At 42.2% G+C, this 22,132-nt stretch overlaps 1 protein-coding gene across 3 annotated transcripts; it reads left to right on the top strand.

Moving 5' to 3' along the window:
* TBC1D9B (TBC1 domain family member 9B) lies at nucleotides 1-21,335 on the top strand. 3 transcript variants are annotated; one of them, XM_079319694.1, is made up of 22 exons: nucleotides 1-234; nucleotides 2,412-2,522; nucleotides 5,387-5,505; nucleotides 6,497-6,725; nucleotides 7,377-7,635; nucleotides 8,292-8,499; nucleotides 8,629-8,841; nucleotides 8,990-9,151; nucleotides 9,756-9,906; nucleotides 10,244-10,458; nucleotides 11,230-11,347; nucleotides 11,913-12,198; nucleotides 12,848-12,977; nucleotides 13,649-13,747; nucleotides 14,433-14,501; nucleotides 15,165-15,405; nucleotides 15,682-15,747; nucleotides 15,896-15,967; nucleotides 16,398-16,430; nucleotides 17,494-17,541; nucleotides 17,991-18,097; nucleotides 18,904-21,335. In XM_079319694.1, exons 1-22 carry the CDS (start codon nucleotides 117-119, stop codon nucleotides 19,594-19,596), a joined length of 3,747 nt encoding a protein of 1,248 aa, XP_079175820.1. In that variant the 5' UTR covers nucleotides 1-116; the 3' UTR covers nucleotides 19,597-21,335. The 3 variants fall into 3 exon arrangements, with proteins under 3 accessions (XP_079175820.1, XP_079175819.1, XP_079175821.1); XM_079319693.1 differs by having other exon boundaries at nucleotides 16,380-16,430; XM_079319695.1 differs by lacking the exon at nucleotides 16,398-16,430.
* Nucleotides 21,336-22,132: the final 797 nt, after the last annotated feature.

Raw genomic sequence — 22,132 nt, 5'->3', positions numbered from 1 at the left:
GCGGGCCCCGTGACCCGGCCCGGCCGCTCCGTTCCGCTCCGCCCGCGCCGCTCCCGCCCCGGCCGGGCCGGCCCAGCCCCGCGGGCCGTTCCGCTCCGCTCCGCAGCCCCGCCGCGATGTGGCTGGGCCCCGAGGAGGTGCTGCTGGCCGGCGCGCTGTGGGTCACCGAGCGCGCCAACCCCTTCTTCCTGCTCCAGCGCCGGCGGGGACACGGCAAAGGGGGCGGCCTCACGGGTGAGGGGCCGCGGGGTCCGTGAGCGCGGGGCGGGGGTGGCCGGGCCGGGCGCGGGGAGAGGCGCGTTCCGCGGTGTGAGAGCCCGGAGCCCCTCGGTGTCCGCCGGGGCCCGCGCCCGTGTCCGCCCCAGCGCGGCTGGCAGCGGTCAGGCCCGGGAGCTCTGCCGGGAGGACACAGCACTCACCGGCTCCTGGGTCCGTCTTCTTCTCTCATCAAAAATGGGTTCTCAGCCCTGCTGGCGTTGCTTTGAATTATTAAGGTGTTTTGTTTGCATGTTGTACGTGTGTGCGGTTTTTTCAGGTGTGGAGGAGGACAATAAGTGGTTTATAATTGGTAGCAGTATGAAGTTGTGCTGTACATGGGCCAGGGGTGAAGCTGTGTGCGTGCAGCCCAGTGGAAAACACCCCTGTGGGCGGGGGGCAGCCGTGTTTGTGACATAAACTGCGAAAATAACATGCCTGTCACCAAAGCACAGCAACAATCCCCTCGCTTTTAAAAACCCTATTCATCTGCAGGATGCTTTCAATTACGTGAGTTATAAAAATGTGAATTTCACTTTTGTCAATTACACGTAGCGACTCTGTATTAACCCTTTTAGACAAACTGATTACAGAAATAATGCAGCTGATAAACATCATTAGCATATTTCATCTTTTCACAGTGTTCAAAATTATTTTGACCTGCTGTGTTTGATGTCACATAACTTGTGCAGTTTGGCATATAGGCCTGTACTTGAATTCTACGATTTTCCGTTTTTTTCTGGAAAGAAATGACGGCTGGTGCTATTCTGGGAACATTTGAACCGATGTTTTCCCGATGGTTTGAAGCTTTGAGCTTTGTTTACTTTTTGAACAAGTGTGGCTCAGTGAGAGTCTTGTTCAGAGCTCCTGCAGGTTAAAAGCCACATGTCCTTAAGGAGCTGTGCAGCTGCACAGTGACATCTCAGTCAGAGTGGGATGCTCAGCTGGGCTGGAAAGGTGTTTGAGTTGCTGTCAGGCTCAGCTTATTAAACATCTCATTACCAGTCTGTGTGTCAATATTTGACACCTTCAGTATTGTCATAGGAAGGATTCAAAATTAACTTTTCATCCATATCCTGCCTAAAATTACACAAGAAACCCAGAGCCCAAACAGGTCCTGCTGTGCTGGTTACATACGTGTTTGGTTTAGGTTTGTCACATGGGCTTGCTGTGGGTGATGTTTCACTGCAAGGACTGTCAGTGGTATATTCTTAATTTGTTAATTGCTACATAAACTGCCGAGAGAGATAAGGGAGAGGAAGTGGCATGTTTCCTGATGAGGAATGAGATATGAATCAGTACAGTTTGCATGGGCTTAGCCAAACCATGAGAGCTGGGAATTGAACTGTACCCCCCACAAAGTCAGAGCCCGAGGAGTAACCATGCTCCCTCTCCAAGGTCTAAGACTAGAGAACTTTTAATCATGAGTGTGTTGCAAAGTTAATTTGCATTAAAGATGCTCATAATGTATTGTCTAGAATAACAAAGCAAATAATCTTCTTAGATATCTGTTTTGATTGAAATAAAGATTTCATTGAAGTAAATTGACTTGCTTTACAAAGTCTGGTCCATCAATATTTGGAAGTGTCTCCTTTCTTTTTTAACATCATATAAAATAGTTTGATTTCTGTATTGCCAAATTTTGAGTTGCTGACATTTTTAATCAAAGTACCTTCTGGAAACATCCTTGATACCTGTGAGCACCAGTTTTTCTAGATCTACTTGATTGCATTTGCACAAGTTATCTACTTTTGGCATTGGTGATTCTGAAAAATACAGTGTTGAAAACTCTTTTAGCTTGATAGGCTTAAAAATCACTGTTAGAAGCAGAAACTCCACAGAGGAAAACACATTTCACTTTCATCAGAGAACTCTTCTATGAAGATGGAGGGCTGTAATGAGGCTTAGTAGGCATTTAGCTGCCATCTAAACTTTGTCCATTACCAGTGGGACAGGCTGCAGTTGGTTTTTTAGGTAATTTACCTCCAGTGGCTGGATGTGTATTTCCATTTTCTCAGCCAAGCGCTGCAGCTCTTCCATCACAACTATTCATGTGAACATCAGCATTTTCTGCAGTGATCATCCTGTGTTTTTGCTCAACCCAGTTCTTTGTTTTGGTATGACAGTGCTGTAATTTCTGTCTCTCTGCCTCCTAGGTCTCCTTGTGGGAACACTGGACGTGGTTTTGGATTCCAGTGCCAGAGTTGCCCCATACCGGATTCTGCACCAGACTCAGGACTCTCAAGTGTACTGGGCAGTGGCCTGTGGTATGTGACTCTTGCTGGGGACTGCATTTGATTTATTCTCTTGTCTTTTTGGTTCAGATGACTGATCATCCCACATAAGAGTATCCTGTGACTGCTCAGGACACTTCCAAGAGCTTCCAATATTGCAGTGGAAGATTCCAGAAGTGACAAAACTCAGTGTTGTTTAAACTGTAACTGAGGAACTTGAAGCTCTGCAAAAGCTTCTGTTTCTGCAGATGTTAGGATTTTTTTTTTTCCAAGATATACCTTTTATTTGCAAGGTTGTAGTGAGATTGTGCAGAGAATAACACATGCTTGTTTTGGTGGGATGATGAGTGTTGTGCTGCTGCTCACCAGGAGCATGGCACAAGAACAGAATGTGTAACATTGTTTAAGGTACTAGAGGTACTTTGGGGAACCTCTTGGTCCAGTTTATGATTTTTCTATTATTTCTGGCCTGGAATAATGTGTATATAGATCTGTGAAAAGGACTAGAATAGTATTTTTTTAACATCAAGGATCATTGGCCTCTTTTACTTGAGAAATGTAACTACTGTTTTAGAATATATTATGCAACTGTCTGATGCCTGTTGGTGAACTTTGATTAAAGCTTTAAGTCCTAATGCTTGCTAAAGAGGAAATATCTCCAGACATATTTGTTAGACAAACTTTGTTTATAATAAGAACCTTCACTTCTCACTTTGTAGTGGAGACATAAAATCTGATCATAAAGGAATCATTTGCTAGGCCCACAAAGGCTGATGTCTTGTTTTTCCTCTTCCCACCTTCTCCCCAGGCAACCAACACAATATTCTCCCTTGCAGAGCTATTTAAATTCTGCAGAGGAGAGGTTTAGATGTTGCTATGTTTCACAGAAACTCAGGTTCCCCTTTAAGGAGGGTGGAGGCAGAGAATTAAGAAAGAGAAGACAAAATGGCAGGTCAGGAACTGCATAGAAAAAAGGAGAATATTTAGTGCAGATCTGTAATTTATGGTATCTTCACACTCAAAAAGTTATTTTTGTTCAATTTCAGGAGTGTTTTAGTTGATACCCTCTCTATCTCAGTTACTTTTAAGCCATACAGCACGTAGAAGTGAGATGGGTTCAGTAACATCCAAATGGAGTTTGATAAATTTTTGTACTGGAGTAAAAAAAAAAGTATTGTACTGGATGTTGTCTTCATCCAAAGTTGGTTTTTGTTTTTGTTTTTTTTCATATCTGGGTCTCATTCTGCTATCAAAGTAAGACTACTGGCATTCCTTTAAAGTTATAGAATGCATACTGCTTTGTAATTGGAATTGGGAATATTTAATTAGTAGTCATTCTGTGTAAATACTAATTGGCAGCAATCTGGTCACACATGCAGCTTCAGCTCTTCAGCACTTTGTTCTTATAACCATCCTTGTAGGAATCACAAACTTTTACTCCTTCATGTATGTCATTCTCATGTTCTTACAAAGATGTCTGTTAGTGAGGTCAGGCTTATTTTAGCAATTTGTCTGCTGTCACTTGGTAAGAGATGCAGCTCATAAAACAAAACAGGACACAGACTTTATTCCACTGCTGTTGTTGCTGAACCTGTGGTTTTTTTCTCAGTCGAAGCATCCTATAAATTGATAATTCTGTGCCCTTAAAATAAAGCATTTTGTATTACTCACAATCATTTATGCTTTAGAAATACTGCCAGATGCTGCAGTAGATGTCAAGTGAATTTATACACAAGAGCAATAGAACTAACTTTTGTTTTCTTGCACATTGGGCCACACACACAAATCCAAATTCATCTCCCTGCAGTCCTTTCAGGCAGAACATCTCATTTGCTTCTAGGTTTAGTCTCAGATTAGCTGGCATTGGGTTTTTACGGTTTGGTGTCCAACTGCAAATATGTGAAGAGGATTTTGTGGCTGAAGCTGCCTCCCAGAGAACTGTTTGTGTCATTGGTTTTTCTTCTTTCCATCATTAACTACACGGAGTGGTAAAATGTACTCAAAGAAAAGCTGAGTGGTGGCAGGCATGCTGTTAGCATTTTTAGATATCCAACTGCATAACTATGAAATTAGAAGGTAAATTTACTGGAATATGGCAAAGAGAAACTTGAAAATGTCTTTGATTTGCCTTTTAAAAGATTTATTTTCATCTGTATTTAACAATGATTTTTATCTTGTTAAAAAAACTGATATTTTTAAATTTCTTCTGCTTTTTTTTCTGCCTACAATATAGTGATAGCTATCAACAGAGAGGAAGAAAAGTATTTGAAATAATGGAATTTAAGATAACTTTTTAAAGAAAAATTCTTTAAATTGGTTTTGAACTGTTGTAGACTGTATGGTTAAAGACAACTGTTGAAGTGAAAATTTGCTAAGAAATTTTTATCTAAGAAAGCAGAGAACTCTTTGACATAAATATTTTGATTGCTTTTTGATTTGTATACTTCCTGCTGACCATTACCCCTGGGAAATGGAATCTCTTTGTAGGTATTAAAAAATTCCTGTTGTTCTGAAAGTTTTTCCAGTTTTAAGGTTCTTCTGGTAGTTCATTCTTTTTGTTCTAGAATGCCAGTAATTAAAAGAGTGCTTCTTGACAGGAACATAGGAATGCTTTTTGTCTGGCTGTGTTTGGTGTGCATTGGCAAACAGGATGATCTGTTGGTCAGGTGCTGAGTATCCTTGGTGACAATGGAGACATTTATTAGAAACATAATGTTGGTGTACATAAAATACATTGTCATGTACACATTGTACACAATACTAATGATGTGTGTGATTTGTCCTAGTCACTGTTCTGTAATTATTAGTTTCCTGCTGTGAATTTGGAGGAAAAAAGACCTTGTTCTAATTTTTTGTTTTTCTTTGCTCTTGGCATCATCTTTCTCCCCTTCAATTAGGATCATCTCGTAAAGAGATCACAAAGCATTGGGAATGGCTGGAGAATAACTTACTGCAGACTCTGTCCATCTTTGACAATGAGGAAGATATCACCACCTTTGTCAAGGGCAAGATACATGTAAGTGACATGTTTCCCTGAAGGACTTGCAGATTCTGAGAAGGGATGGGCAGATGGTTGTAAGAAGTTTTTATCCTTTTCAGTCATACATAGGTATGAAAGTGTCATGGAGTGCACACAGCATTGTCAACATCAGGTCAAATACTGAGCAAATACTGAACAAATGTATTTGAAGAGGAAGGGTTAAGAGCAGTAGATCTCAAGGAACAGCCTGCTTAGGATGTTCCTACCAATCTAAATATAATACCTCTTTAAAATTGTTGGCAATTACACCTTTGATTGGTTTAACAAGGGTTCATCTAGCAACAAATGGAGGAGAGAGAGTTCTAGTCTGCAAGCAATGTGCTTGCCCTGCCAGTGGTCTGAAAGGCACCTGGGTTGTAAAAGAACTGTACCTCAACTTGCACTGACTTTGGAGTCAGGTGCCTGCTGGTTTGGCAGTTAACTCACTTCAGATTGCCAGCCCACAAATCCTCCAGAGCAGAAACTTACAAGTGCAATTCTTTATTGAACTGCAGGAAGTTGCATTTTTTTCATCTCTCGTGTCAGTCTTTATTTTCCACATGTGTCTGTGGATGAGAGAGATTGTGGTCATTTGTTTTTCCTTCTGGCCAGTCAAGATCTGACAGACTGCAGAGTTCTGCCCATGCTGTCAGATGATCTTCTTGCAGTTGAAGAAGCATGTGTGCAGGTGAAAAGAGACTTCAGTTCTCCTGCAGGGTGTTCCAAGTGTTCCCAGGCCAGCCATGAGGAACTCAGTCAAACATTAAACATGAGTGCTTGTGGCATGTGTTCAGGAGTGGAACAGACTCCCATTGTATCTGACTGCACTTTCTGCACATCTTTGCTGTTTCTGTCATGATAGGATAAGTGCTGTGTCCTGTTCCTTCATGCCTTCTGGATTTCTGCTGTGACCCTGTGCTTTGTGCATTATTTCTGTCAGCAGGCACCTTCACTGCTGTTTCTCCTCTCTCCTCCCATGTCCTTTCAGGGCATTATTGCTGAGGAGAACAAGAATGAGCAGCCCCAGAGTGAAGAGGATCCAGGTAAATTCAAAGAGGCTGAACTGAAGATGCGGAAGCAGTTTGGGATGCCCGAGGTGGAGAAGTTGGTCAATTACTATTCCTGCAGCTACTGGAAGGGACGTGTCCCCAGGCAGGGCTGGCTGTACCTCACTGTCAACCACCTCTGTTTCTACTCCTTCCTGCTGGGCAAAGAGGGTGAGTTATGAGCCTACAAGTCATGTTTCTGTCATTTGCCATGGTCTTTTCGATGAAATTCATCTTTTGTGTGAACTCATTTTTAAGCTGACAGGTTCCTTTTAGGAATCCTAGAGCTCTGTCTGGCTCACCATGTAAATCAGTTCTTGCTCTCATAGGCACTTCAGTGATGTTTAGACTGAATGCCTGAGTAATTTTTTAAAACATTTCTCAAGTTGTACATCTGTTTTGCTCAAATTGGATTACTTTTTACAAGTTAGACTGGGTTAGAGAACCAAGCAGTGTTTTTACCTTGGTGAGTTTTATCCAGAACACTTGCCAGGACCCAGTATTACAAAGCTCAAACTCCTGAGTCCAAAGCTAATTTGCTGGAAAGAAAGAATGAAAACTTGAGTAATTGTAGTTGAAAGCATTTATTGGATTCAAGATAGTCCTTTTGGAACTGCATTATTTCTAGTCTAGTTAATCCCAAAGGTTATTTCCATGTATTTTTGGAGAACTCAGTAAAAGTGTGAAGAAAAGAACTGTCCGTGTGTAAGAGGGGGGTAAAATGCTGCTCCACTGCAAGCTTGCAGGTTGCTTGACTTTCATTTCTGTTTGGTTGTTTCACCTCAATTGCAATAATGGTGTTTTTTAAATTCTTTTTCTCAGTTACACTGGTGATCCAGTGGGTGGATGTAACCCAGCTAGAAAAAAATGCTACACTGCTGTTCCCTGAGTGCATTAAAGTAAGTACAAGGGACAGTGAACTCTATTTTTCCATGTTTCTCAACATCAATGAGACGTTCAAGCTGATGGAGCAGTTGGCCAACATTGCGATGCGGCAGCTTCTGGATAATGAGACCTTCCTGCAGGACAAGTCTCTCCCAAAGCCCAGGAAGCCTCTTAAGAACATCTCTGCATTAAAAAGGTATTATGTTCCCAGCAGTGAGAAAAGAGGATAGGTAATAGGGGATTGTGAAAATAAATCTGCGTTCTTTTGTAATAATAGTAGCAGCCTCAGGTGCTACTGGGGTTTTCTTACTCTAGGGGCTGCATCACTTATTTCAGTCATTAGCCTTCTGCTTGTTCTCTCTTTTCCCCATCCCAAATTGGAGCAGAGTTCACACACAGCCTCGTGTCTTTCTCATGCATGGCTAGGTACTGTCAGAAGGAATTTTCAGCTAGAAACTGCTGAAATTCCTATGTAAAAAAAGAGTGAAGGAAGAAAATTACACCAACCCCTTTGTCTGAAGTTAAAGATTTACAAAAAGAAACAGATTTTTATTGTAATAAATCCTCCCACCAGGGTCTGTTCTCTGCAGTTTCAGGATCTGATGTAACATTTCAGTTTTGCAGATGCACTCGCATATTTTATCTTGTATTGCAGGACATACCTTGTCAGGGAGACATGTCTGAAGGCTGAAAGAGGAGTCAGAGGAGGGGTGGCATCAGTTAGGGAAAGGAATACTAAGAATACACAGCACAGTCTGAAGGTTGTGATTGGAATGAACATTTGACAGTGTTTGAGTGGGTTTTTCAAGTGAGTAAGAAAGCTTCAGGATATTACCCTCTGCTCTTCCCCAGAGACCTGGATGCTCGAGCCAAAAATGAGTGCTACCGTGCCACTTTCCGGCTGCCCAAGGATGAGTGCCTGGATGGACATACAGACTGTACCTTGTGGACACCATTCAACAAGATGCATATTCCTGGCCAGATGTTTGTTTCCAACAATTACATCTGTTTTGCCAGCAGAGCAGAGGAAGCCTGTCATCTCATCATTCCTCTCAGGGAGGTGGGGATTTCTTAGCTGTATATTAAGACTACAGGCCTCTGTTCTCTTTTGTGTCCTGTCTTTTGTGCTGTGCTTTATGGATAATAGAAAAAATGCCAGATCCAAATGGCCCTTGTCTTTGTCTTCTAGGTGACAATAGTTGAGAAAGCAGATAGTTCCAGTGTCTTGCCCAGCCCTCTGTCCATCAGCACTAAAAGTAAAATGACCTTCTTCTTCGCCAATCTGAAAGACAGGGATTTCTTGGTACAGAGGATCTCTGACTTCCTGCAGAGAACACCATCCAAGAAACCCTGTGGCATCGACAGGGAGTGGAAGTGGAATGTGGCTGATCCCAGCAGCGAGGTAAAGAAATAGCTGGGAGAAACTTTATCAACTTTTCAGAGCAGTGTGCCTTACAGTGTGTTTGCAGTTCTTGTCACCAACCACTGCTGGTTAGGCCATGAGCAGAGGAGGGAGTGTGAGCTCTGACATTTTCTGCTCTTTTGTCCAGGAAGTTCCAGAGCTGCCTTCCAGCAGCCCCCTGGCTGTCAGCCCCACATCTGCTCTGAGCCATCGACCCGTCGGCTTCTGTGCTGGGCAAGTGCCAACAGCCTCACAGGGACTGCTCAAACTCTTCAGGAGGAATTCTGAGGAGCTCTCTGGACCCAAAGGGGTAATTAATATTTTTATGTAAAACAATTAAATAGTTTGCAGTAGGTTGCTGGTTTTCTGGCCTGCTCTAGAAGGGAAATGCATTTTATCCCTGCTCAGTATCACTGCAATGTGTGTCACAGTGATAGTGCTGCATAAAAGTAACTTGACTGTCAGCTTACACTGCTTGTACTGACATACCTGAGATACTTGACCAGAGGCTGAGAAATTAGTGTTACCAGTGTTCTGGGATGTGAATTCATGGCTGTGAAGAAAAACTTTTCTTCAGAGCAAGAAAACAGGAAACTTGTATCTCTGCTTGCAGGTTAATCATTGTGATCCATAGTTCTGCTTGCATTTATGTGGAGATTGGTAAAGTGTAATGATCTTGTCCTTATGTGGAGAATTGCAGGTTGTAAGGACTTGACTTTAAGCAAGGCATAACTGATTCAGAACAGGGTAGATTAGTGTATACACTCTTTTCTTCAGCATAAAGAAGACAGGTTTTAAATGTCACAATGTATTTTTCCTGTGAAACACAGGCCTGAGTATACCCAGAAGTCACCCGTCCTACAAATATAAAAATGCAATAATCTCCTAAAATAGCCATATTTGTTCCTATGAAGGCAAAGGAGAAGATGAAGGAGGAATCTTGGAACATTCATTTCTTTGAATATGGGCGAGGGATGTGTATGTACCGCACTGCCAAGACGAGGGAGCTGGTACAGAAAGGAATCCCAGAGAACCTCCGTGGAGAGCTGTGGCTTCTTTTCTCAGGTAGGATGTTGTGCTGTGTATTTTGACAGAAGGAGTAAGCTTTCTGCACATATCAAAGGAAAAGATAGCTCATTTCAAAAGAAATTAATGACAAGTTAATTCCATCTGAATGATTCTTTGCAGTGCCTTTCTTTATTATCCTACTAGCTGTTTGACCTCTTCTGTCACAGTTGGGACCTAAACTCTAAATGATTTAAGAATGAGTTCGTTGCTATATTTTCACATCTATTTGTAGTTCATGAGTTCATGCAGTGCTTCTGGCCTCCCTCATCACTAAAACTGGGAATAAAATCTGTGTTTCAAAGCACCAGAGACAAAGCAATGTTTGTCATTTCAGGGGCTTGGAATGAGATGGTGACTCATCCTGGTTACTACGCAGATCTTGTGGAAAAGTCAATGGGAAGGTACAATCTTGCTACAGAGGAAATTGAGAGAGATCTGCACCGCTCTATGCCAGAACATCCTGCCTTCCAAAATGAACTGGGAATTGCTGCCCTCCGGAGAGTCTTAACTGCTTATGCATTCAGAAATCCAACAATTGGGTACTGTCAGGTAGGAAAGAAGTCTTAGACATATTAGTCTTACACAGTGACCATAATTGACTTGGATTTCTTCTGCAGTTTTTTGTTCTGTTTCAAGCTTTTCCTTCATGGTGTCTATGTCATGGTGAGAAAGTTGGAAAGAAATTGTGCTGCATCATCTCTTAAATATCCTTTGAACACAGTATTTAAATAGACTTTTCATGGTTCTGTTAGGTGTAATGTCAGAGTCTTCAGTAGTGTGCCTGCCAGAGCTTTCCATAGTTCAGCAAAACCATCTTCTGGTTTCATTAAAAGGAGCAATTAAGTCAAGTAAATGATGTTGCACGTGGACAGTCTATTGAAAATGAAGCCATTTGCTGGTTTGTGAAACAACTTGGTGGAAATTCAGGTTCATTTTTTGTATTGCTGGGTTGTTACAGGTTCTCATTATCTCGTTCTTTTATGGCCAAATTCTTACAAAGATTTTTATGAAGACTTTGAAAATTACTCTTGTTCACATTGTTTACTCAAAGTGTATGACTAAAGATCATCAAATTAATTGCTGTCTCATGAACTGAGGAACTGAAACAGGAAAAGAAATAGGCTTAAGGTCATCTATTCACTGAGATACCAGATATCAGAGATACTGGAAGCTTCTCTTCCAGTAGAAGCTGGAAATAGATGTGGCTCTTAGTTTGCTGTATTCATGCTTTGAAAGTTTAGCTAGTCTGTAATAGCAGAGCTTTCATGAGGACCTTCATGTTTTTCCCTGTACCTGTGTATTTGCTGTGCTGGCTGCTAGGCCATGAACATTGTCACCTCGGTGCTGCTGCTGTACTGCAATGAGGAAGAGGCTTTCTGGCTCCTGGTGGCTTTGTGCGAGCGGATGTTGCCAGATTACTACAACACAAGAGTAGTGGGTGAGTCCTTGTCAGATTCCTGCTGTGGTGTGGATTTGCAGCTGCACCAGCATCTCCCAGGAGCATTTTGTTGTTCAGATTTAATTAAATGTGATGGGCTGTAAGATAATGAAGTGCAACTCTGTTGCTTTTTAAGTGGCAAGGGTGTGATGGAGATGTAGGAAGAGAAACTGCAGGCCTCCAAGGTGGTAGTTCTACCCTGTAGTAACAAGGAAGATGAAGTCACCAAAAATTGGTATCAGGAGGGATCATTAGCAGTAAGAAGGAATATCTAGAAGAACATTACTGAGTTTTAGTTTTCCCCGTCAGGACATGTTAAATCTGTGGAACAGGCTCTCAGGGAAGGTTCTGTGTTGAGATGTTGTGTCTGCATGCTCTGCAATGTAGTAATAGTCTCATTGGTTTTACTGAAAACAGGGGGAAAATTAATGTCTTAGTTTTAGTTACAATGTTCAGAGGCTTATATGAAATGTAGTGAACTCATACTGTTTTGTTTAATAATTGCTTAGCTTGGTACATGAGACCACCATTTTGAGTTCTACCATTGTTTGTTTGTCTATTTTAGGTGCATTAGTGGACCAAGGCATCTTTGAAGAACTTACACGAGAGTATCTTCCACAGCTGTCAGAAAAGATGCAGGACCTGGGGGTGATCTCCACCATATCCCTTTCCTGGTTTCTCACCCTCTTCCTGAGTGTGATGCCCTTTGAGAGTGCCGTGGTCATTGTCGACTGTTTCTTCTATGAGGGAATCAAGTTTATCCTGCAGGTGTCATTGGCCATACTTGATGCCAACATGGAGAAGTTGCTACAGTGCTGTGATGAAGGTGAAGCCATGACTATTTTGGGCAGGTACCATTCACTGTTCTTATTTATAACAGAATAGTAACAGTGGCCTTTTAATCATCATCTCTTTCTACTTAGTAACAAGTCACAAATAACACTCTAGGATGAAACTTGTGCTCCAGAGAGGTTTGCTATTGCTTTCTGCAACAGCTGAAATTAATTGTTGGCTCAGTTATGGGGGAATCACATACTTCTAGAGCTGTTTTGTAGGATAATAAATTCCTGCATCTCAGTTTGAGTTTGAATCTTAAAGGTTGTTTATTTGAAGTTTGCATATTAATTCTGCTTTACTATTTAGAATAGATTCTGGGAGGAGTCACCTTCTAGAAACTTAAAACATTATCAAGCAGATAGCTCCCAAGTCTAGTAAATGCAAGATTTTCTTGTTTGAAATGGGAATTTCTTCTATGTGCTGCAAGATCTTCAGCATATGACTAGAAGCTTACTTCTGAAAGAACAAATACCCCCAAAACAGGGTGAAAGTTAGCTTTACTCCAGGTACATTGAGGGTAGCATTGCAGATTATGGGGATAATTTAATTCTCTTTCATGTTTAAATTAGTGATGCAAAGAGGTTGGCAGTAATGCATATAGGATACTATTTCTTTTTCTGGACACTAATCCTGGAATCTTGCATCTTTTCTCTCTGTCCACAGATATCTGGACAATGTAGTTAACAGACAGAGTGTCTCTCCTCCTATTCCGCACTTGCACGCACTGTTGACCAGTGGAGATGACCCCCCACTTGAAATTGACATCTTTGAACTCATCAAAACCTCATATGAGGTAAAGTTCTGCCTTAGGTTTTGCCCAAGAGATTTCTTCCCTCCTGCTAACATTTTATACTTCATGCAGCCAAAATCTGATCATTTTGCAGGTGGGATCATTTCCCTCCTTATCTCATTTTTTCTCTCCATCCCCTCCTGGCTGTTTACAATCAGGCAGCTATCATTTTCCTGGGTGTTCTGTTTGCTTCTTCAAATCTTGCATCTCTGTTCTTGGTTTCTTTTTATAAAAGAGTGTCACTGAATTCATATTACTTGTCTGACCTAGTCCATAGAAAAGCTTCTTGACTGTGGTGTTTCTGGCTGAATCTCATGGGGGTCCTAGAGGAAAAAATGGCAGTGCTGGAATGAATGACAACTTGTCTGTTCTCTTATCTCTGCCACAGTACAGGACTTATATTTCTGTCAGTCCTGGCAGATCTTTTTTTTAGCTTTTCTATAGAGATCTCCGATGTTGGATTTCTCATGAACTCTGAATTACTTCTCTTGCAGGACAGGAGTGAATAGGGAATAGAGCTCAAGTTTTTTCTCATCTTGCTGCTGGTAAAAGGCTTCTAGTGGGTTTAGGTCATCTCTGAGGGGATAGAATACTTGTTAAAGAATGTGTAATTAAAGATGGGATGTTATCTCTTCAGGAGATGATGTTGACCTGATCTGCTTCCTTTCTTGTAGAAATTTGGCAATCTGAAGGCAGATGACATTGAACAAATGCGTTTCAAGCAAAGGTTGAAAGTGATCCAGTCTCTGGAGGATACAGCCAAGAAGAGTGTGGTATGTGACTCCCAGATTGAATGAGCTACCAAATGACACTTTTATGTGAGGTGTTTTGCTGTGAGCATTGAGAAACTTTGTGCTATAGGAGACCAAGTTTTAACTGACTGAGAGAATGATTGAATGAGATGTTTGGCATGGAGGGGGATAAAAAGCACCTGTAGGCTTTGGCATATCCTCCCATGCCTAGTGCTGCTGTTTAACTGCTTGCCTGGAATCTTTGAGAAAAGCTGGCTAGAAGATAATTATTTTAGAGAGAGCATTAGGGAATTCTACTGAAGGGTTCATGGTCAAAGGGGAGTGTCCATATTTATTGCCATTATCTCCCATGTCCTAGGTGGAGAATCTCATCACGGTGTTTAATTCACTGTTGTTCTTTTATGCGTCCAAATCAAATGTCTGAAGATAAAAACAAGAGGGAGGGTGACACAATCTGCTCAGCCAGGTCTGCACAAACAGGAAATAAGCACAGTAAACTACTGAAAATGTCAGCAGTTTCTGCTTGACTGCAAACTGCCTTCCTGATTGATTTCCAGGGGTATTAAAATAGTGATGTTTTTCTTCCCATTCTGTGTGATATCTCCTTGTACTTATTTTCTTCTGTCCTGTGTTACACAGATTTTTCAGTGAGCTGTATTTGATTTTTTGAAATAAATTGTTCACTCTGTATTATCTGTAACTGCAGGTCCGAGCTGTGTCTGGTGACATTGGTTTTTCTATGGAAGAACTAGAAGAGCTATATGTAGTGTTCAAGGTAAGAAGCCTTCCTTGGGAGTGAGGAAGAAATGTTGTCACACACAGTACAAATAACAAAGTAAGTTGAAAGGGAAGCAATGACTTTGCTTTAATTCTCAATGTGGCCTATCAGAAATTGATGTGGCATTCTGTCACATATGGTGCCAATAGGACTGGCCCTGTTACTATCTGATTAATTATTTCTCATTTTTTTCTCCCAAAGGTGGCCAAACCGCATTCACAGTATTTGAATGATACTCAGAAAGAAACTGTAGAGTCAATGGAAGAGAATGTAACGTAGCCCTGAGAATGGAGAGATAGGATTGACTGTACCTCTTTTTATTCTCAAGTTTCCCATTGACCTGATCTGTAATAATAACAAGATTACTTAAGGGCTTTGCCTCTATTTGTCAGCATGTATATTTTTATAAGAATGGTATTACCCAACTGCATTTACCAAAGTTGGTTGTGCTCTGTTGTAGACTCAGAGAGACTTAGTTCTAAAACCTGCATGTTCCCGTTTCATATTATTTTGTAGTGAAGTAACACGAGGAATCACAAGGCAGATAATGCGTTTCCTGAAATGTCTCTCCTTTGCTTCCTCAATGCTGTTGTTGAGCTGTGACAGTCTCCACTCCTGTGCAGCAGCATAATCTGCCCTGTTAATCCTTTCCCTGCCAAGGCCAAGTACCTGATGAGCTGTTACTGGGGGAACAACCGTGCGGCCGCTGCCCGGCGGGACCAGAGCCTGCCGTACCTGGAGCAGTACCGCATAGACATGGAGCAGTTCACAGAGCTCTTCATCAGCCTCACCCCCTGGGCCTGTGGGGCTCACACCCCTGTGCTGGCTGCGCGCCTCTTCCGCCTCCTGGACGAGAACAGGGATTCTCTCATCAACTTCAAGGAGTTCGTGACAGGAATGAGTAAGTGGTGGTTTTGGAGAAAATGGAATGCTGCAAAAAATGTATCCTTTTCCAGGAAGAGAGCTAAAAGCAGATAATGGTGTGTTCGCTGTCATTGGGTGGAGGGTGGCAGGAAGCCTCAAGTTGGACAAAATAGGCCTGTTTGGTGTGGATTTCATTATTGATTCTACACAGGACTTTGAGCAGTCATTGTATGGGAATTCATTCTGTGAGCAGAGGGTGATTTCTTATCATTAAAGTGCTTTTTTTCTTAACCTTTTTTTTTTTTCTTTCCAGGTGGGATGTACCATGGTGACCTCACTGAAAAACTCAAAGTGCTCTACAAACTGCACCTGCCTCCTGGTGAGTGACTGCTTCTGTGCACTGCTGCTATTGAGCACGGGCTGCTCTGGCATTAATTGACATGGGGTGCCTCAGGAGTTTTGCTAATGAAGTGGGTCATACTGCTGTTCAATTAGAGATTTTAACATTTGCTTCTCTGTGAATACAGCTCTGAATCCAGAGGAGACAGAGTCTGCTTTGGAGGCCACAAGTTATTTCACAGAGGATGTGACAACAGAAGGTAATGCAACACTACTGCCTTTACCTCTCAGTTAGGCAGGAGTTACAGCATAGATCCATGTGCTCTGAACAGTGATTTTGTGTAAGGCATGGTCTCCAGCTGGCAGTGTTAGGATTGCCAGCATGTTTGAGTTGACTGTCTTTGTTGCATGATGGGGAAGAAGTTTGAAGCTAAAACTCCTCAGTGCCCATTCCATGCAGGATGCAGCATGCTCTGAAGCATGGGCACAGACTGCTAAGGAGGAGCTGTGTGCTTTCACCAGCCCATCTCCCACCATGATTTAGGTTTTTCATGCAAGTCTCATTGTCTCTCTTCTTGTTTTTGTTTCCTTCTCTATGTCTGTCTACGTCTGACCTTTTCTTCTGTTTTATCTGGGATATTGTCCCCTCAACCCTTTTTTCTGCTGCTCAAGTATCTCCTTTTGTCTCAGAGCTGGATATCTGCCTGCACTGTGAGTCTCAAGGTCAGTCCATGGATTATGTGCATGCATTGTGCATGGCTCTGTGGTGCTGATACCACCTGCCAGCTCAATGAGCTGATGTAAATACTCTGAAATTTTTGCTGCTGCTCCTTGCTCATCACACTCTCACTATTAATAAAATGCTATAAGTAATTAAATATCTTTCAGTATATTTTGCCTATTGAGATTCAGCCTTGGTCAAAATAGGTTTTGTCTGGCTTCTTTTACTGGAATTCATCTCATCCTAGAAAACTGGTGGTCAAAAAAACGCTCTGAACAGAGTGGGGGTGCTAGGCTTGCTGGTCTGGTTAGATGATGTCTACTCCAAAGTCTTCCAGTTTAAAGGAATTAGGATGCATGCCCGTGAATTGAACTGTTGGTAGACTAGTTTACTGCATTTCTTAAAATATATTTGGGATTGTCAGATAGGAGGTCAGAATACGTCAGTCATGCTAACCATTTACCAAAATACAATGATTCCCAAAAAAAATCTGAGTAACTACAAGAGGTAATTGTGCAGTTCAATGCTAGGTGGCTGTTTTAACAGTCTGACTTGAACCAAGACTTCCTATTTGCTCTAGTGACAATGTAGGGAACCAGAAGTAAAGTTCATGAAGTTAGACTGCAAATTGCTCCTGAAATGTCAGTTCAGGCAGGGAATAATGAGGAGTAGGTGTTAGTCACATATGTGCTCAGTAGTGGTTTGGGTTTTTTCCATTCATTATCTTGCTTTGGATGGTTGAACATCCTTGTCTTTAAGCCATCACACTGCTTTTCTGTCTTTCATATCTATGTTTTCACAGTTTCTTTTAAGACCTCTGCCCTCTACCTCAGCTCTTCAACCTACTTTTTGAGTGATGCTCTTTATCCAGCTCATTCCATCAGCTTCATGCTTCCATCCTGTTCTGTTCACTCCTCTAACCACAATATGGGAGTGTGAGATCTAACTCCTATTAAATTTACTCTTGCAAAATTCAAATTTTTATATTGAGTTGTCCTAAGTTCTTTGTGTGTCGCATTACGGAAAATCAGCTATTAATTATTTTATAATTCCATCATTCTTTAGAAACCCAAGAAGATAAAGGAAGGAGAAATGAGAATGGTCCAGACAAAGGTAATTTCATCATCATTAGACCACATTCTAATCTCGTCTCTCTCATATTATGACCTGTTCATTGTCTCATGCTGATCAAGGAGACCTTGCAAAATGTTCCTTGTGGACAGAGGTAAAGCAGGAGGTGAGCTGGGAAATAAGCATCCCTTATGCCTTACTGCTCCAATTCTTTTACATACCAAGATCACAGCATCTGTAAATCATGTTTGGTGAGTTGTCAACTCACAGAGTTCTTCTGTGATAAGTCAAGCTGATGCAGCACTGTTAAATTTTTTGCTCTACTGAGCTGCATCAGATAAGGCAGCAGAAAACAATGCAGACTTCCTGGTAGATTCTTTCCTGGGCTGTCAATAATACCTTCTTCAAGCCTGATTTTTGTTAGTTCAGCATTCACTTTTTAAGTCAGAAGCCATAAACCACCTGACCAGTGGCTTGTTCTTGCCTTGCAGAGGAGAAAGGTACAAGTCCACAGGACTACAGATACTACCTAAGAATGTGGGCCAAGGAAAAAGAGAACAAGAAAGAAACCATTAAAGATCTCCCCAAAATGAGCCAGGTAAGAAAGCAGTATGAAGGTTTCCAGTTGGATCATTGACAGGTTAGTGGAATTCTGCAGTACGTGCAGCCATTGTGCCAGTTTGTTCAGTCCTTGCCCATAGCTTTCCCTGCTGTTCTGGTCTGGTGAGCTTTAGAACCTCTAATTCTACACATTTCTGTTGAATTCTGCAGTGCATATGGACAAACTGCTTTGTATGGACAAATTGCTTTGTATGATCCAGTCAAATGTAATGGATTCACTCTGCCTCACAGACCAATTTTTCTTATAAGAACTGCACTTTGTTTTCCCTCCAGAACAGGATGTTTCAGATATGTCATCAGCCACAGAAACTTGTTCAGCTTTTTTGGTTTTACATTGCTTGGAGTTACAGCTGCTTGGTGGAGAGTGAAGAATGTGGTTACAAAAGAGAGAGTCAGATGACTGGTGTGATCTTTTCTGTTGCTAACTTCCTTGATGGGTACTACTTAAACCAGCTTAGAAATGCTTAGAAGAAGCTGACCCAGAAGAGTAGCAGAATAGAAATAAAACTTCAGGTATTCTTAGCATTAATGAATGTGACTACTCTGTTCCATCTGTCAGCAGAAAACCACCACTGTTAAATTGCCAGCTGTGTCTCAATTTAGCCACAACAGAGAGGGGGAAGTTTGTCTGTGTCAGACTGTTCTGAATCAGTGCAGTAAGTTGCCCACTTGGTGGAGAGGCAAATAAGCAATGAGTCATTTGAGATAGTGCCTGTTGCTTCATCTGCCACTGACAACTTTTTTCAGCCTGATACATGATTATTTGGTCTTTGTCTTTTAAAGGAACAGTTCATAGAGTTGTGCAAGACCCTTTACAACATGTTCAGTGAGGACCCCGTGGAGCAGGAGCTGTACCATGCCATCGCCACTGTGGCCAGTCTGCTGCTGCGAATTGGGGAAGTTGGAAAAAAATTCTCCAACAGGCCCACAAGGAAGTCTGAGGACTGCAAAGCAAACAATAGCCAAGATCCTGTGAGTGAAGGGGAGTCACCAACATCTGAACAGAGTCAGAATTCAGCAGTGGAGCAGCGACCCCAAGCTGACCATGAGGACAAAGCCAGCATTGATGCTCAGCCTGAAAAAACACAGCAGGAAAACCAAACTCTAGGAGATGGGTCAGGGGAAGGACAAAGCTCTCCTTTACAGCTGCTATCAGATGATGAAACCAAAGATGATATGTCCATGTCTTCCTACTCCATGGTCAGCACGGGCTCCCTGCAGTGCGAAGACATCGCGGACGACACGGTGCTGGTGGGCTGTGAGGGCAGCAGTGCAGCTGCCAGGTATGGCAGCACCATTGACACTGACTGGTCCATCTCCTTCGAGCAGATCTTGGCCTCCATGCTGACAGAAACAGCCCTTGTAAACTACTTTGAGAAAAAAGTCAACATTCTCCAAAAGATAAAGGATCAGAAGAAGGTAGAGAGGCAGTTCAGTTCGTCCAGTGACTATGAACTTTCCTCTGTGTCAGGGTGAACTCAAGAAAGCAGGAGTTGTCTTTGGGAGATGAAACAGGAAGATAGTGTGGCAGATGGCAGGATGGTTTGGTATTTTCTGTTTGGGGTTTTGGTTTTTTTTGTTTATTCAGAGACCAGTAACTACACAATTACAATAGAATCCAATTGATAAGGGGCTCCTGACAGTGACTGTTTGTGTAGGTGTTTCTTTGGCTACTCTGGCTGAGAGAATTAGATTTACATTCTTGAGAGCCATTAGAACCTAATAGCCCCTGACATATAGAATTACCACCATAAATTATGCATGTCTGCCTTTTACTATCTTTTATTTCAATGAAGTTTTATTTCAAACAGTAACTGCTCCTTGCCTGCCCTTGTTTGCTGTAGGTTCCTGGGTAACTTGCACAGCAGATGCAGCCTGGCTTGAAACCATGCTCACCTCTGGCTGCCAGTCTGAGAGCTAATGCAGTGTAGTCAAGTGCTGTAGGACTCTGACCTATAAATAATCTTGTACGTTCTTGTAAGCTGTTCTGTGACTCAGCAGCTATGAAGCAAATGTGCCCCACTGCTCCCAGCCCCCTAAGATCTAAACAGAGACATTGCTCAGACCTGAAGGTTTCTTTCACATGTGATTTGTCATTTTCATAGTGTACAATCACTTACTTTCTCCTTCAGAATTCAGGAATTTTCAGGCAGACCTGATTTTCTAGCATTTGCTTTTCTGTTTCTTTGAAAGCCATTGGTTTTAGTTTGTCTGGGAAGCCACAAGCTCCTTGACTTCAGTGCAGAAGTGATACTGAGTCAATCAGTAGGCCCATGGTGGTTATAATGAGGGAGTAACTTCCTAAAATAGAAGTCAGTGAATCAGCTTCAGCATTCCAGGGCAATGGCACGCTGGTTTGCTGGACTTTCCCTCTCAGTACACTATTTAGTACTGATTCCCTATTTATCCTAGCAAGTGATGGGTTCAGTTTTTAGGAGGATCCCTAAGAATACTTTGATCAGTCAGCCCTCACAAATGCTTGGGGCAGGAAGTTGTGCAGGAGCACTGTGCCACCCACTGTTGCTCAGTGTCCTTTCTTGAGAGTTTAGCAATGGACGTGCTCTTAGAAACTACTGCACATCCGAGGGCATTTGTACCCAAAGGGGAAGAATTCAGAGCAATGTGGCTCTGCCATCAACCCCTTATGGGAAACCTCAGTACCAGAGCTCATTCCAGTTAGAGACAAAATAAATGGGAGGCTGAGTGAATGCTCTTTTAAATCAATTAAAACCAGAGGAAACTATGAGTTGCCCTTCTGGTAGCAGGGTGTGTTCTCCAAGGGAGAAGTAAAGCTGTTACTACAGATTAACTCATCTCAGCAGGGAGGCAGTGGCCTTGCAGGGGCAGGGCAAGAGATGCTGCTGCTCAGCCAGAGCAGACCCTGCACTGAAGGCAAGGTTTGATCCAGCTTTTGGCTGGCACTTGGCATCTAAAGGTAGGAAGGACACATGTGGATGTTCCCATTTAACACTATTTGGTGTGCTACTCAGTGTTAATTCATCCTCGTGACGTTTTTGGTCTGTATTCACAGCTGGTACATGCTTCTTATTTCTCTGCCTCCTCTGTCCTGTATCACTGGAGAGCAGCCATTAGTAAAACTGCTTTTACTAATTATTCAGTAATTTATTGTAATTTTTTTAAAGTACAAATAATACATGTGATTTTACACTGTCTGTCTTACCTGTCATGTATTCAATAAATGAATCAGAATCCTATAGGTTATTTGACTGTCTTTTTTTTCTCTCTGAGCTCATGGAATAATGCTGGTTCTTTACCCAGTTGTCAGAAAGAATGTGTCACCAAAACTGTGGGAAAAACAAAAACCCCTCAACAACATTTTTGTGTTAGAGAATCGAGGTGTTACTTTATTCTGTCCAGGATGTGCAACAGCAATAGTTTTAACCACACATAGCCCGGGTGTGCAGAGAAAATCATTCCATGACACATTGTTCTTTACTAGACTTTTTAGATACTTATACAGTCAAAATCCATAGAAATTCATCGGTTCAATGTTCATTGGTCCAAGTTACACAGTTTTTAGTATTTCGTTTCTTATTGGTTAAGGATTTCTCCACCTCCGATGCTAATGTGCTCCTCATTCCTCGTTCTCTTGTGGTTCTTTTCCGGAGCGGGTGTCAATGGCCGTGCCAGGGCTGATGTTTGGTGTTGATGATCATTAATGGTCTTTATCTTTTGTGTATCTTCTGTGCTATTCCCACTCTGCTGAGATGTTAAGCTCATCACACCTTGAGCCTTTGGAAAGAAAATTCCCCCAGGAGCAAAGGCAAATGAAACCCCGACTAAAGTTATATAAAAAAATTTAAACTTGGTGTATTTTCCAACAAGTAAACTTGGTGTGACTGCACTCTGTATCTCTGCCCGGTGTCGCTGCCCGGTCCCGGTGTCATTCCCCGGTGCCATTGTCATTCCCCGGTCCCGTTGTCATTCCCCGGTGCCGGTGTCGCTGCCCGGTGTCGCTGCCCGGTGCCGGTGTCATTCCCCGGTCCCGTTG

The sequence above is a fragment of the Erithacus rubecula genome (genome assembly GCF_903797595.1).
Source record: "Erithacus rubecula genome assembly, chromosome: 16".
NCBI classification, from domain to species: Eukaryota; Metazoa; Chordata; class Aves; order Passeriformes; family Muscicapidae; genus Erithacus; species Erithacus rubecula.
This window is presented reverse-complemented; position numbering and strand designations above follow the sequence as displayed.